We start from the raw sequence: 17155 nt of genomic DNA, 5'->3' as shown, positions 1-17155 counted from the left end.
CAACCCTAAATTCGTCCGTCGGACTGCCAGATGGTGAAGTGTGATTAATCACTCAAGAACATGGTTCCAATTCTCCTGAGTCTGAAGGCGACAAGCTAATATTCACAGGTGATCAGGCATTGCTCATATCAGGTGAGCAGCTGGAACTTATGATTTATCCACATTTCAGTATAGTATAATAGTAAAGCATAGTCTATTTCACAGAGGTGATATCAATTTTGAGAAATAGCTTGAAAAACTAAATGTTAGTAATCCTGGTCCTCCACACATTTCCATTTTTTATTTTATCTTTATTTTACCAGTTCGGTCTCATTGAGATGATTTAAACTCTTTTACAAGAGAGACATGGCCAAAATAGCAGCACACAGAGTTGCAGACACGTTTACAACGTAAAACACAAAGAACTACAGTTTAAAAAACACCAATTTACACACTTAACAGCAAGATGATTTGGGAAAGTGTGGTGCAACTAGGAGTCAAAATATTGACAGCCCCCCACTTCATTTTCCATAACTTTCCATAATTTCCCCTTATAGTGTTAACCTAGCTATTAACTAATATAAAGGGACAAGCTCCTTTCATTTGGAACTGGAATGTTTTTCTCCCTTTCTCCGTACGGGCCTTAGACACAATCACCAAAACACAGTCAAGTGAGCACAGGCGAGCTGTTTCAATATGGCCTTATAAATACCAATGATGTAATCTCCGAAGAGCTAATGAAGGCCAGCCCACTCTCATATAGAGGATACAGTGATGTGTGAACGCTTTAAAGTCAGTAATAAACCTCAGCGCCCCATTGTACACAGTGTCCAGCATACATAATGACTCCACAGGGGCATACATGTACAAGATATCACCATAATCAATTACAGGGACAAAAGAATCGGAAACAAGCCTCTTTCGCACTTTAAAAGAAAAACATGACTTATTATGAAAATAAAAACTAAACTTGAGCCTAAGCTTTTTCACAAGACCTTCGACTTGGGGTTTAAAGGTGAGACACTCATCTATCAAGATACCAAATTCTTGTAATTTGCCACTTTCTATTTGCTTGTCCTGCATAGTCACTATACATGGAAGAGTATGAGGTTTCATCTTAGATTTTGTGAAAACCATCTGTACATTACAAGAACATAGTCAAAGTAAGGGGCTTGGCTGACCTCAGATCAACAATGGATGCCACTTTGCTATTGGCTGACAAATTGATCGCATCATCAAACACCAGTGTTCCTCCTCTGACCTCTTTCCCTTTCCAAAGGTGACCTGGCCAACCAGGCGTTTGGATGACTTCCTGGCTGCATGGATCTCGTACACAGAGACCACAATGCAGCACGCCCTGATCTGTGGGTCTGGCAGGGTGAACATCATGACTTCGTTGAAGACGGTCACTTCACACAGGGTCTTAGCAGTGGACTTCTGGTGCCGCAGCTTGAACTGGTTGCAGAGGACACTGATCCGGGCATACAACCGAACTAGAAAAATGAAACTAACTTTGTTTAAACAATCACCAATCAATCCTACCTGTATCTACAACGCAACAGTATACAACGTCTGCTCAATAATGAGTTTATCACACAAGAAAAGTGGCATTTACCTTTGTCTTTTTGACTTTGCTGAGGCAGTGCCCTGATCTTCAGCAGACCCACCTCCAGTCTCTGGAGGGTGTGGAGGTACTTTAGAGAGAGAAGCACCTCTCCAACCATGTCCTGGAAATGGTAATACTGTATTACTAAAGTCATGACAGTACACCGACAGGTTTGATATCATTTGAACATACACTCACTCCCCTGTGTATTTATTTGGACAGTGAAGCTAAAAGTTAAAATTTGGCTCTATACTCAAGCATTTTGGATTTGAGATCAGACGTTTTATATTTTTTATTGAAATAACCTTTATTTAACTAGGCAAGTCATGAGGCGACAGTACAGAATGCCACCTTTAATTTGAGGGTTTCTGTATACGTATCAGTTTTACTGTTTAGAAGTGAAAGCACTTTATGTATCTAGTCCCCCCATCTGAAGGTGTCATAAGTATTTTGAACAATTCACTTACAGTGTATTCAATTTAGTCAAAGTTTAGTATTTGGTCCCAAATTCCTAGCACACAATGACTACATCACACGTGTGACTCTACAAACTTGTTAGATGCATTTGCAGTTTTTTTGTTGTTTGTGTTTCGGATGATGTTTTGCCCAATATAAATGAATGCTAAATAATTTATTGTAAATAAGAATATAATACACTACCAGTCAAAAGTTTTAGAACACCTACTCATTCAAGGGTTTTTCTTTATTTTACTATTTTCTACATTGTAGAATAACTATGAAATAACACATATGGAATCATGTGGTAACCAAAAGTGTTAAATAGATTCTTCAAAGTAGCCACAAATTGCCTTGATGACAGCTTGCACACTCTTACCAGTCAGAAGTTTGGACACACCTACTCATTCAAGGCTTTTTCTTTATTTTTACTATTTTCTACATCATAGAATAATAGTGAAGACATCAAAACTATGAAATAACACATATGGAATCATGTAGCAACCTAAAGTGTTAAACAAAAATACATTTTGATTTGTTTAACACTTCTCTAGTTACTACATGGTTCCATATGTGTTATTTCATAGTTTTGATGTCTTCACTATTATTCTACAATGTAGAAAATAGTCAAACAAATTAAGAAAAACCCTTGAATGAGTAGGTGGATCCAAACCTTTGAATGGTACTGTGTATGTAGCAGAAAAGCTGTAAAAAAAAACAAACAAACAAGATTTGTGGATGGGTTCAGAAAATAACAAATATATATAACACACTATTAGTGAATTTGTCCAAATACTTCAAATTGGGGGACTAGACACATAAAGTGCTTTCATTTGTAAACGGTAAAACGTATGTATGAAAATACCTTCAAATAGAAGATGACATTCTGAGCTGTCGCCTCATAAACATTTGATCTCAAATCCAAAATGCTGGAGTATAAAGCCAAAATCAATGTTTTAGCTTCACTGTCCAAATAAATACATAGCGGAGTGTAGGTCCAGATAGAGTGAATCATCCACCTTTTGTGGTGTCTGTAGATCCTCCAGTACTTCAAGAGGGTATGAGATTTTCACATCACACAGAGAAACTCTGACCTCTCCCAAGAACCCATGCCTGGAGAACTTATCAAAGTCTCTGACCTGCAGAAAAGAGGAAAATATTTTGGTTATCTGATTTAATTTAGCTAATCAATGTAACACTACGTTATGTACCTCAAACCTGACGGTGGTGTGAGGGACATCCTCCTCCTCCATAGAGCAGGAGAACTGGTCCCCAAACGTAGGGCTGCTGCTGTCCTTCACCATACGGGACTGCCACTCATGGAGCACACACTGCAGTGAAGGAGAGGACTGCTCCTCCTTCTCCTCCTCATTATCATGCTTGGCCCATAGCAGCCGAACCCTCACAAAGGGGTCCACACTGCGGCTGAAGTCCCTGACCGGCAGGCCCCGGGCCTCCAGGACGGTGACCACCAGTCTGGACTGCAGCTGGTCATAGTAGAGGGAGAAGCGCAGGGAGCCCTTCAGCTGGTTCCCCAGGCCAGGCAGCTCCACATGGCTGCCCATGGACAGGCAACGGCTCAACCTCTGTGCCTCTTCATGGAGCTTCTCCACCTGGGGAACAGATATGGTCATACTGTCTATTTCAGTGCGTTCTCTAAACCACAACTCACTGAGATAAGCCCTCTGTTTGATTTATGTCCATTCAAGAACAGCACGACTGTAAAGATACACACAGAATGTTAGCAATTCATCATAGTAGAAGCTTGTTGCTCCATATTTCAGTGTAGACATAAGACAAGATGGGAGAGCGTTCCTTGTGAGTAACCAAAGGAATTAATAGTTACAAGTAATAGAGTGCTCTAACCTTAAAATTAGGCCTCTGGGTTTCCATGTAGAGGTCTTCTGTCTTTGCTGGCTTTCCATCAGATGAAAGTAAGTCATCCACTGCATTGAATAGAGAATTAAAGCAGCATCCAAAAAATATTGGAATTTGCAATAAAGAATTCCATCCAGTTCTACTGTACGTTGGTGCTTGACCCATATATGGTTTAACCAACAACCAACTGATAACTTATTTAGTTAACTTACCAGGTTCCTTTGGAGCCTGTGAGCAGTAGTGGTATAACTGCCACACCAGAATGCCCATAGCAATCAGGAAGAGGGTTACAGAGATTCCCAGGATACAGTACTTGACCTCTTCATTGAAGGGCATGCGTAGGTCCCCAATAGACAGGTCTACAGTGGGAAGGACACGCATGTCTCTCTGCCATCTAAAACCCTGCAGAGCAGGATGCCATATCATTTCAGCACTTGTAATGTTCTATTCAAATCGTATATTGACCCTGGTGTCCTACAGTATATGCAAAATTGGTGCAATTCTCAACGTTTAAACAACATTCATGAGATCCAGTAACAAACTTTAGACCACAGTCTCCTCTATGGAATGTTACTTCAACATTTTCATGTTCGACCCATCACAGGTTCATATTATTAATGCACATTTACATTTTAGAGATACATTTTTCTGTTAGTGTTGCTGTATAACAACTCTGTAACAGTCATAACAAGGAGATTATATCAGATAAGTAAACTAAAGATATCTATCATGTCATCTGGCTCCCCAATAACATGTTACAGTATTACACAATGTACAAGCACTGTACATATCAATAAAGTCACCCTATATCCTTAATCACTCTATTCTGTCCATTCATTTACAATTGGCAGATACAAATATACAGTGACACACTGGCAAACATCATCTGATAGAACTACAGTTATGGTAAAAGACTAAACACAATGTGATATGTGTGAAGTAAGAAAATAAGACTTAATACCATATGACATCATCCGTCTGTCCCTCTCCATTCACTATCACCTGTGTTTCCATTACCATACATTCATCCTCTGGCAAAATGACTTACTGATCCTATCCACCACCTGGTTTAACAGGTCTGATTAGTTTCTAAGGAAGTTTCCAGACTGCCTTGTCTTATTGTACTTTCTCCACAAGCAGCCTTGACATTTGTAGATAGACGGTTTCACATTACTCTCTGGCTCATTGTTCCACCAGCACTATTTGCAAAGCAACTGTTAGATAAGGTTTGTCACATGCAGTACCCAAATAGCTGCCAGAAGAATGATAAGACAGTGCAAATAAAATAAAACAGGCTTAAATTATTTCAGCATTTACCTAACAGTGTTTGGATAACTAAAGAGCAAACTAAAGCATTCTTAACATACGGATGAAAAAGTTTTTTTAATCATATCCACTTCCTTGTTCCTCATTTTCTAAAAACTTTTGTGCACAACTTGTATTTCAGATTGATCTAACATCAGAAAAACTCCTACTATGCGTCATAGGGGATAACACATGGGATAAATGTTATTTTGCAGGATTCTTACAAAATTTTCTAAAGACACGTAGTACAAATAAATACTCTCCATTACTATATTATGTAATAACACCAAAATGCTTTTCATTGGAAAAGAGAGCCATAAAATGCATCACCCTTTCAGACATAACAGTGGGATATTTCTATATAATGACATAAAGAACTGGATCATTCACTGCTCAGAAATAAAATATTATAATTGAATATCCTCTTAGAATTTGTGGTTTACAAAGAAGTCACATGGGAAGTTACTTATACAAAGCTTTATCTTTTGTTTTATATGTAATGTAAGTGCCTTAATGTGTCTGGACCCCAGGAAGAGGGATCCCTAATAAATTCAAATACAAATAAGAACAGCTTTCTCAAAGAAAAACAGAATGTCAACTATTTTATTACTTGCCACTTCAACCTGTTGCACATAGGCCTACAGTACAATTTACTTGTCTATTTTTAATAACATAGGTTAGGCATACAGTATCAGTGTTACAGCAAATTAAGCTTATGTCATATATAATGAACAAAAACACAGCATGTAAAGTGTTGGTCCCATGTTTCATGAGCTGAAATAAAAGATCCCAGAAATGTTCCATATGCAAAAAAGCTTATTTCGTGCACAAATTTGTCTACATTCCTGTTAGTGAGCATTTCTCCTTTGCCAAGATAATCCATCCACCTGACAGTGGCATATCAAGAAGCTGATTAAACAGCATGATTATTACACAGGTGCACCTTGTGCGGGGGACAATAAAAGGCCACTCTAAAATGTGCAGTTTTGTCACACAACACAATGCCACAGATGTCTCAAGTTTTGAGGGAGCGTGCAATTGGCATGCTGACTGCAGGAATGTCCACCAGAGCTGAATGTTGATTTCTCTACCATAAGCCGCCTCCAAGGTTGTTTTAGAGAATTTGGCCGTACGTTCAACCAGCCACAGAACTGTACATGTGTAACCACGCCAGTCCAGGACCTCCACATCCGGCTTCTTCACTTGTGGGATCATCTGCGAACAGCCACCCTGACAGCTGATGGGTTTGCACAACCAAAGAATTTCTGCACAAACTGTCAGAAACCCCCTCAGGGAAACACATCTGCGTGCTCGTCGTCCTCATATTTCTGTTTTTTTCTCCACCTTCTTGCCATTAAATCGAGTTAAGGAGGAAATCAACGCCTTTGCAGCCTGAATGGAGAATGTGTCATGTATGAACTGGTCCACGGGAAGTGTAGAAGTGTGTATAATCAGCTGCATGCATTCGCCATCTTCCGGCCTTTGTGCTAGGTTTCTGGCAATAATCTTACCCGGAGCAGAGCTCACATCACCAGAATTCCACTATTTGCAGACCGAGGCCTCGCCTGGGTCCTGTCACCTTTAACATTAGTCCCCAAAAATTAAGCGTAACTCATGGTTATTATGAAAAGCCATTAGATATTTTGGCCTATTTCTTCATATGCACTGTAGTGACTACTGACTCTACAGTACACAAAGATTTACTTCAGTGGTTTAGCGTAGTCACCTAATTAAAGGCAGAGGGCGCAATAACCACATCAACAGTAGGCCTACATAGCACATCATGGAAAGTAAATGTAGCCGAATGTGTGTAGTATTTAGTTCAAAAGTATTAGGCCTAAAGCACCTTATCCTTTTGCCTACCCGACTATGGTAAGACAAGTTCACCTTCTCACTAATACAGTTCACTTTGTGCTTGAATCATTGCTGAAAAGGAAGAATCTGACATTTACACAAACTGTGTAACCATTTTTATTTTACAGAGAACTTACACTGGTCTGACATTACCGAAATCTGAGAAACTCTGAAGATTACAGTGCACAATCACGATGATCAGATTTGTACCATTCAAATTAACGTCGGTTTAATGAATCTATGAAACAGATGTGGATAGTGATGTTGGCCAGAAAAAGATCAGGGGTACAGTAGTTAAAAATCTGTGTCTATTCGGAACAGAAACAGATGCTTCCACCTAATGTGCAAAATAAAATAATTCTAACTCCTGAGACCACATGGTGTCAGAGTCCTGGAACCTCAGAGCAGGTGGTTGAAAACCCATTTAAAGCTTCTACGGACATGCTTTAGAACATTTGTGACCCTGCATTCCATAATGTACAAGGTGGAGTCCACCATTAATCTTGTTCTTTCACAACACAAAGTAAAAACCAGTGCTTGGCTTTGAGGGAAAGTGTGTTACAGGGCACCTGAGCTGTGCTTTCCATGGCCCCTCAGAAACATACACCACAGGAGGCTGCTGAGGGGAGGACGGCTCATAATAATGGCTGGAATGGAGTGAATGAAATGGAATCAAACATAGAAAACTTGTGTTTGCTGCATTCGATATCATTTCATTTATTCTGTTCTAGTGATGACTATGAGCCCGTCCTCACCAATTAAGGTGCCACCAGCAGCCTGTGATGTACAGTACACTACTGAAAGTCAGAGGGCAGTGCACCACTGAAAATCAGGGGGCATGGGAGTAAACGGCAATGTGCAAGCAACAAAACACCTTTCATGCTCCTGAAATTGAGAGTCAAGAGTTCATACAGTATACAGCATATATTACACACACTACCGTTCAAAAGTTTGGGCTCACTTAGAAATGTCCTTGTGGCCAGTTTTAATACTTCTTTAAAATCAGAACAGTTTTCAGCTGTGCTAACATAATTGCAAAAGGGTTTTCTAATGATCAACTAGCCTTTTAAAATTATAAACTTGGATTAGCTAACAACGTGCCATTGGAGCACAGGAGTAATGGTTGCTGATAATGGACCTCTGTACACCTATGTAGATATCCCATTAAAAATCAGCCGTTTCCAGCTACAGTAGTTATTTACAACCCTAACAATGTCTACATTGTATGTCTGATCAATTTGATGATATTTTAGTGGACAAAAAAAAAACTTTTGAACGGTAGTGTATATAAATAATCTGTTTGATTAAATGGTACAGTATCAATGGGAGATGTGGCAGATGTTGATTGTTAGACAGTGCACTTCCGTTACACAGCAAAATAACATCCTTAACACACATTGTGGCTGGCGGATCATCACAACCAGGGACTCCATGCAGCACATATCATCCCACATAAAACAAGTGCCATGACCCCAGTACCATCACCTAGAAAGGTTTCACTGGCATTAAAGTTTAAACAAAGGTTTGCAGCACCTGACATCTTTTTTGAAAAAGGTTTTGTAAATTAATCCTTAATAAATTAGACGCACATTTCAATACAATTACCTTAAAGAGACAGTATTTTTAGTAAAGAATTTTCTAGAAAAATGTCTTAACCATTATTACTTTGGTGTTCCATATCACAGCCAATAGTTGAGCACAGTTCTTAGATACAGGGTGTGCTCAGGCCAAGTAAGAGGACATGCTGCAATATAAGACATGATTCCAAACAGTGATATTGTGCTTGTTAGTTTTCATTGTCAAGTATGACTTACACAAGATATTTTGAGCTCATGACCACAGCATGCATGTCTGAGGGAGGGTAAAAAAAAAGATTCAAGAATTCCATGAATATTTTTTCAGGGAACCGCACATTAAAAACCTAGTCACAGAAAGTCCAACATACAATATCTAGACAATGCCAACAGAAAATTCAAAATAAAATAACCCTATGGTATCTTATTACGTTTGATTCTTTCCCTAAAGGAAAGCAGAGGAGAGGGTTCATTTACATAAGTTGTTTTGATTTTCCTGTCTGAAGCTACCGCCCCTCCTTCCTCTGGTGGTGACTACGGTGTGACTCCTGGTTAGCCATCTCACTTGGTCACTGCATGGATACCTTGTGCAAGGTAACCCACATTGCCAGAGGTGACGCCAGCCATGGAGATACGCCCATCCTTTGTCATGTAGACGGAGAACTCCTTTGTGAGGCGCGCCACCTGCACAAGTTGGAATAGTTACTCATTACGACTCATCAACTGCATTTTAAGCTATTTAATATCTAGACAGATACTTATAAGTATAGCCACGTTCAATGTTTCATCCAATGATTCCTTACCAGTAAGTAACCCAATGGAAACCACATACTATATTATGAGACAGTGTAGAGTCTCAGCAAGTTACTCTACCTGTTCAGGCTTCAGCCCTGTGAAGCAGAACATGCCAATCTGGTCAATGACGTGCTGCCAGTTCTGAGTGGAGCCCTCCTTCTTCAGGTTGGCCACTAACAGCTCCCTCATTGTGATGATGCGGTTAGCCATGCCATGCACCTCCCCCAGCCTAGGGAGAGAAGAGCTGTCACTCAACTGGGCCCGTATCATGTTGGCTATGCGGCAATTGAAATATGACACTTCGTGGATGACTTACTCACCACTCTTTGTACAGGTCTGGTGTATTGAGGATGGTGGCAGCGATGCGCGCCCCGTTCATGGGAGGGTTGGAGTAGATGGGCCGAATGAGGATCTTCAGCTGGGACTCCACACGCTTGGCCTCCTCAGCATCCTTACACACGACAGTGAAGCCCCCAACACGCTCACCTGAAGACATCACACACCACCACACAAGCTTAGCTTAAATAATAAATATGGTATTTTGTTTCCCCCAAAACATTATCCTCAAATTTGACCAATGCAATTATCATAACTCACCATAGAGACCCATGTTCTTAGCAAAGGACTGAGAGAGCACAATGTTGTGGCCTTGCTCAATGAAATAACGGACAGCCCAGGCATCACGGTCAATATCACCACTGGCAAAGCCCTGGTAGGCCATGTCAAAGAACACTAGGAGGTTCCTTTTCTGGAAGAGAAAAACATGAGAACTTGTTATGTACAGTACCTTCAGAAAGTATTCACAGCCCTGGACTTTAAAAATAAAACAAACAACTTTGAATATCCCTTTGAGCAGTTATTAATTACACTTTGGATGGTGTATCAATACATTCAGTCACTACAAAGATAGAGGCGTCCTTCCTAAGGAGAGGAAGGACACCACTCAGGGATTTCACCAAGAGGCCATTAGAACAGAGTTTAATGGCTGTGACAGGAGAAAACTAAGGATGGATCAACAACATTGTAGTTACTCCACATTTTTTTATTTTACCTTTATTTAACTAGGCAGGTCCGTTAAGAACAAATTCTTATGTTCAATGACAGCCTAGGAACAGTGGGTTAACTGCCTATACTAATCTAAATACTAATCTAAATTACAGTGAAAAGAAGGATGCCTATACAAAATAAAAACATTCCAAAACATGCATCCTGTTTGCAATAAGGGACTATAATAAAACTGAAAAAATGTGGCAAACAAATGAACTTTATGACCTGAATACAAAGAGTTATGTTTGGGGCAAATCCAAACACAGCACATCACTGATTACCACTCCTCATATATTCAAGCATGGTGGTGGCTGCATCATGTTATGGATATGCTTGTCAAGAACTAGGGATTTTTTTTTTAAATAAAAAGAAACAGAATAGGGCTAAGTACAGCCAAAATCCTACAGGGAAACCTGTCTCAGTCTGCTTTCCAACAGACACTGGGAGACAAATTCACTTTTCAGCAGGACAATAAACCAAAACATAAATGCCAAAATATACAATAGAGTTGCTCATCAAGATGACATTGAACGTTCCTGAGTGCCATAGTTACAGTTTTGACTTAAATCTACTTGCAAATCTATGGCAAGACTTGAAAATGGCCGTCTAACAGTGATCAACCACCAACTTGACAGAAATTTTAAAAGAATAATGTGCAAATATTGTACAATCCAGGTGTGTAAAGCTCTTAGAGACTCACAGCTGTAATCTGCTAGTGCTGAGCAATTGACTTAAATTTCTGTAATTTTTTCAGTTTTTAAACAACTAATTGACCAAATGTCGGTTAAATGATTTGAATTCCATTTCGTTCTGTTTTTTTTCCCTGTGAGCTCAATGCGCACATTGCAGTTCCTCTGGAGATAAATCAGATGCAGCCTGAACTGTGCGATGTAGTAGGGAGTTGTTTCCAACAGGGCAATATTCTATGGTTTAGTGTATAAAACGTGGTAATTAACTACAATGACCATAATCCACTGCATATCTACTTGTCCGGTCTGTGTTTCTTTTATGCCTGCTACGGAAGAGGCAGAAGAATGCACGATCGTGAGGGGATAGAGAGAGCAGCTGTTGCTTCCTAATCTATCGCTAACCAGGGTTTGTACAGACAGTGGCAAGTCAAGGTCTTAAGTACTTTTTCAAGCACTAATATTTATTTTCAAGGACCATCAATTTGCAATAGTTTCTATACGCAATTGTTTCTAGTCGCCACAAGATGGCAGTATATCGCCACAACCCCATGAAAAAAAAACACTAACTTACTATTATTCATCACTACCTTACAAGTTCTACTCAATATGTTTCACTACATACATGAGTGGTAAGTCAGTACTGAAGATGTTGACTGATTTCCTTATATGAACTGTAACTCAGTAAAATCTTTGAAATTATTGTGTTTATATTTTTGTTCAGTGTAGATATTACATTTCTTTATATTTAAATCCTCTTAATATTTCACTACATTTTAGGTCCCCCAGGCTGTCCCAACATGACATGAAAGTGAATTCTGACAGTGTAAAAGGACCTTAGTTAACTATAGAATGTATTCAATGCCCATTTGAAGAGAAAAATGTTATTGTGTTTGATAAAATTAAAGATTCTCTCAGGGGACACTATTTCAAATGGGGACAACACATGAGGCCCAGACCCCGAGTTGGGGAACCATCGTACTACTAACCTCTCTGCCTGCTTGCTTCAATGTTTCCTCTCTCTGTGTATGGGTAGCCTAGTGGTTAGAGCGTTGGACTAGTAACCGGAAGGTTGCAAGTTCAAACCCCCGAGCTGACAAGGTACAAATATGTCGTTCTGCCCCTGAACAGCTAGTTAACCCACTGTTCCTAGGCCGTCATTGAAAATAAGAATTTGTTCTTAACTGACTTGCCTAGTAAATAAAGGTAAAATAAATAAAATAAAAAAAATCTCCTTTGCCTCCTTCAGCCTGACTCACCACTGTCTGTCTCACTACTCATTGTAAAGAAAAGGTATTTTGTTATGAGAATGTATACTAGCCAATCTTTTGATTATAGCTAGCTTAATTTCATTCAACTGCTCCTGCTGAGGTCAGGCTCCGTTCAACGTTAGCTTCTAACTTCATCCTTCTAGCCAGCTAGTTATAGCTAGCTAACTTGCTAACAGCCAGAGCCCTTACCTACCTAGCCAGCTAGACATCGGAATGAAATATCATCGACTACTTACCAGTTGTACACTCATTCTCAGAGAGTGAGTTTTTTTTGTTTTTGTGGGATGTCTGTTGACATGGCAGGAGGCGAGGGAAGTTTTTTTTTTTAACTACAAAAACCACTGTCCGGGGGAGCAGGAAACATAACGAGCATACATGAATCATTTATGATTCCACTCGTTCACCAAGGTAAGCACGATTAGAACTCAGATCAAGAATCCTTCTGAGCGTTGCTCAACGCTGGGAACGCAATAGAAGTGAGTAAATGAAAATTAAATAAAGAAATGCGAGTAAATGCTATTTCACAAATAAAAAGGTGCGTAAGCGGAATTTATCCTCTACTACATCCCTGGATGGGTCTGGCAAAACCATTCATAAAAATCTATATCCTGCAGGCAGGGTTGAATCTACATTTGCCCGGCATTTAAGCACCTCAAGCAACTTCCGCGAACCCTGCTCTACCTGAAAATACATGATCTAAGTGATTGATAGCTGTTATTCAGCAGTCATAAAAGTATGCTTTATTTAGTTTGAAGAACTACAAAATAGCGACTTTGTCAGACAGCATATGCAGCAGCTCTAGAGATGAGATGATGACTTGGAATGAAATAAATAACCAAATGTAATACACACAACTGAAATATGTTAAGCAGTAAAGAGCAGTCACTATCATCATGGGAGTTTTATTAATTGTGTTGTTACAGCATTCAACCTAAATTATCTAAATCCGTGATCATTTTTTTAAATAATCGAACTGACCTCAAAAAGCACTGATCGCTGCCAAAGGTGACTAACATGTCAAGGTGTGAATACTTATGTAAATTAGATATTTGTATTTCATTTTCAATAAATTTGTAAAAATGTCTAAAAACATTTTAACTTTGTCGTTAAGGGGTATTGAATGTAGATGGGTGAGAATTTTGTAAAATATTGAATCCATTTTAAATTCAGTTTAACAACAAAATTTGGATTCAGTCAAGGGGTATGAATACTATCTGAAGGCACTGTATTTTGGCCTGGTTGGTGGATAATTAGGTTTCATCTGGCTACTGGGTCGTTCCACCAATTTAATACATTTTTTTGTAGTAGAAAACATTTGTTTCACCTAATCTTAACATTGTCATAAAGAGCACATGTTCAACATAATAAAAAACACATTTCAGTGTAAACTTAAAACGACTAAAACCAGATATAAAGTATGTAGAAAAGATTATGACCTATAATATTTTTAATAATATAATCTTTGAGAACTAACAATCACCAAATTAAAATCTAGACAGTCAGGGAGAATGGAAAATTCTCCGTAGCCGTATTGATTTTGTTTTATGTTTAAGCAAAAGAACAGCAATAGCCATTGAAAAATTAATAAAATTGCAGGAAATTAGCTTTAAAACTGCAAAATTAAGAATTGCCGCTCTATGGAGAAATGTCGCATTGCAGGAAATGGATTTTAAAATGCTAAATATTCTACACAGCCAAGATAGGGGCCTCTAAAATGTGTTCTAAAATTCAGCAGCGTCAATGGGCCAGCCGCACCCATTGCCATGCCCACCCCCTAAAACTGTAACAGGGTTGACGTTTAATCTTAAATATCAGCCATAAATCCCCTTGTGACAAGGGGAATAGAAGCTGCTTGTGTACAACAGAGAGGGGCAAATGAATGCAAGCTTCATCACCCAAAAATGATTGTTAAAAAACATTTCTAGCCTGTTAATCTATGGGTAACAGGGTTGATGTGTTATTCTCGACCCGTTCAGTTTCCCTCCACAAAAAAAACAGAAAATGGCCAAAAAGAGTAGAATCAGCTCACCTGCTTTTACACTATGATTTGACTAACAGATGTTCAAGTATCTTTTAAAACAATTTTTTAAAGGAATAGTTTTACCATATTAAAAGGAGAGTTCAGTTCATTTAACAGGGTTGACCTTAAAATTAGGGACAGGTTTGTTTGTTTTCATGTTGTCTATATTAAAAAGGGCACTTCATTTAATATAACAGGCTTCTCAAATTCAATATTTGTGCACAATTTCTACCTAAAATATCAAAGGGACGCAAAAGGCACTCATTTCATGGAACGACCCTACTACTTTTTCACTTTATATTCAGTTGCGTTTACCTTCACCAGGTTAGCAATCTCCTTCCACTGCTCTGGCCGAGGGTCCACTCCTGTGGGGTTGTGGGCACAGGCATGAAGCATGATGATACTTTTCTCAGGTATTTTCTGAATAAGAGGAAACAATAACACATTTGTTCATCTATAATCCAGCAGTTACTTTAAGTACACATTGATAGGGAGAGTACAATGTGTACACATTGGTAGGGGATGATTAGGCTTCTGTGCCATGTCTTACAGAGATGTCATTCAGGGCTCCCTGGAAGTCAAAGCCACAGGTCTTTGGGTCATAGTAGGTGTAGGCCTTCAGTTGCATCCCAGCATCTCTGAAGATGGGTGTATGGTTCCCCCAGGAGGGCTTGGGCAGGTACACATCCCGGGCCTCTGTATGGAAACGGGACTGAGGGAGGGGAGCAGGAACAAAGACAGTGGGGAAAAGAAGAGACTTTCATTCATTAGCATTCATGATGAAGGTTGGATTTGTAAAAAAAATAAAAAATACATTTTTTTTTTAAAAGCAAAAGGATCAGGGCTCTTACCAGGAAGTTGGCTCCGATTCTCAAGGACCCAGTTCCAGAAATTGTTTGGACAGTGATGTTCTGGGAACAAGGAATAAACAACAAACGGTCAAAATAAGGCTTCTAAAGCTGTGCTGTAGAATGTGGAATCAGGATGTCTGAGGTTCTAGGAAAGGCTCAACTTACCCTGCCACTCTTGGTAACCTCATTGTTGTCTCCCAAAGCCAGCTTGGCGCATGCTTTGGTAAAGTCCCCCAGACCACCAATAGCCAGGTATTCTTTGTCCAGCTTCTTTGCAGCAATCTGAGCTTCAGCCTAAGAATACAGAGGGTAAATGTCCAGCCAAAGTCTGTTGTTCTCTGTGTCCAAGTGATTGTAAGCAGCTAGGCTTTTTTTTTTTCTTTTTAACTTATAGTCTCTCATAAAATTTGGTTGTTTCTCATGTTTTAAGGTTTATAATGAGAGTCGTCATCATCATCATCAAGCAGTGATTACACACCTTGCGAACACAGCTGAGGACATATGGTTTGCCCTGGTCATCACGGTATGCTCCTACACCCAGATTCATCTTCTTAGGGTTGGTGTCACGCTTGTAGGCCTCTGACACCCCCAGGATGGGGTCAGGGGGACCCATCTGCACCTCGGACCACCATGAGCTGAGACAGTTGGGGAAGGAGATTGAACCATCCCGTAGAAGATAGAAAGGGTCAATTACAGACTTGCATCAACTCAATTTACACCCGATTAAGTAGTCTGATGCCTTTGCACTAAGTAGGATTTGATCCAAATTAGGTGATAATCCCCTAACAGTCTGAAGTTGATTAAACTAGTCTGCTTTCACACACAGGAATGTTGGATGTGGCAGCATGCATGTGGCAGCAACAACCAACCACTAATGTTGCAAGGATGACATTCTGTCATACACTTATATCATAATTTATTGCATCAATGGCTTCAGTTGATGGGCCTATCTTTCTTTCAGTGGTCAGCCAGTCACCAGCAGTACAGTAATGAAACATGCTTGACCAGTCATGTGGAGAGGGAAAAGCACTACATGCCCAGCTAAGCTCGTTAGTGTTTTGTGACCTTGTTAGTTTGCTACACATTAAAGTCAAATATTTCTAACAGTGCTAAAGCTGTTTCAACTCATCCAACTGCATGTAGCTACTATAGCTGTGGCTATCTGGTTACCAGTTAGCTGCCAAAACACATCGTTGTATCCTAGTTAAGTAACGTTAGGTTAGCTTGGCAGCTAGCTACTGAACAACCTTGGTTGCAAATAGCCAACCAGCCACACAAAGCCTATGAAATCAGTTACCTAACGTTATATCATTGGCTACTTTGCTAATTACCCGAAAATGGCTGCAAAAACCAACTAGCTAACATGCTAGTTGTCCATTTGTCTTGAGATAGCTAGCAACCAACCTGCTCCCTTTGAGGGAAAATACAAGGGGTCGTTCGTCTGCTAGCTAGCTCTGCACTGACTAGTTGTCTATGGCTGTCAGCTAACGTGGTAGCTAGTCAATAAAGTAGTAAGTACTCTCGGAGCACATTTTACCTGGCACGAATGGAGAGCACACCCAATGGAGGGTGTACACCGACGGTAGAAACGATCTTGCTAGATTTCAACAGGGCCATTGCTGGTACTCAACACAACACGCACGGAAAACCGTCTCCTGAGTTCCCACAAACTGTACTATGTAGCTCTGCTGTCAATTGCAGCACACCCCCACGTGCTCAACAGCGCCACGAAGAAGAGTTCAGTCTTTTTGAGTGCACTGTAGGTTTGGGAGTAGCATGTGATACATATTATTGGCCACTTGGTAGCAATACAGCCCCATAGTAGTTTATCAA

General features: G+C 39.7%; 2 protein-coding genes across 3 annotated transcripts; both read right to left on the bottom strand.

The window, feature by feature from the left end:
* Positions 1–269: 269 nt before the first annotated feature.
* LOC110520570 (synaptotagmin 1) lies at positions 270–5121 on the bottom strand. Of its 2 annotated transcripts, none has more exons than XM_021597960.3 (7): positions 4881–5121; positions 4132–4321; positions 3908–3987; positions 3253–3654; positions 3061–3180; positions 1595–1706; positions 270–1472 (listed from the first exon to the last, which is right to left on the bottom strand). In XM_021597960.3, exons 1-7 carry the CDS (start codon positions 4881–4883, stop codon positions 1162–1164), a joined length of 1218 nt encoding a protein of 405 aa, XP_021453635.1. In that variant the 5' UTR covers positions 4884–5121; the 3' UTR covers positions 270–1161. The 2 variants fall into 2 exon arrangements, with proteins under 2 accessions (XP_021453635.1, XP_021453642.1); XM_021597967.3 differs by having other exon boundaries at positions 4132–4313; positions 4881–5086.
* A 2058-nt stretch (positions 5122–7179) lies between these two features.
* On the bottom strand, positions 7180–17076 carry LOC110520559 (aspartate aminotransferase, mitochondrial). The gene is made up of 10 exons (XM_021597949.3): positions 16860–17076; positions 15801–15957; positions 15488–15616; positions 15323–15382; positions 15022–15183; positions 14787–14891; positions 10045–10195; positions 9768–9933; positions 9526–9676; positions 7180–9336 (listed from the first exon to the last, which is right to left on the bottom strand). Exons 1-10 carry the CDS (start codon positions 16937–16939, stop codon positions 9214–9216), a joined length of 1284 nt encoding a protein of 427 aa, XP_021453624.2. The 5' UTR covers positions 16940–17076; the 3' UTR covers positions 7180–9213.
* Between the last annotated feature and the right edge of the window lie 79 nt (positions 17077–17155).

Source organism: Oncorhynchus mykiss, chromosome 1 (genome assembly GCF_057628025.1).
Source record: "Oncorhynchus mykiss isolate SJ-2025 chromosome 1, ASM5762802v1, whole genome shotgun sequence".
NCBI lineage: Eukaryota > Metazoa > Chordata > Actinopteri > Salmoniformes > Salmonidae > Oncorhynchus > Oncorhynchus mykiss.
This window is presented reverse-complemented; position numbering and strand designations above follow the sequence as displayed.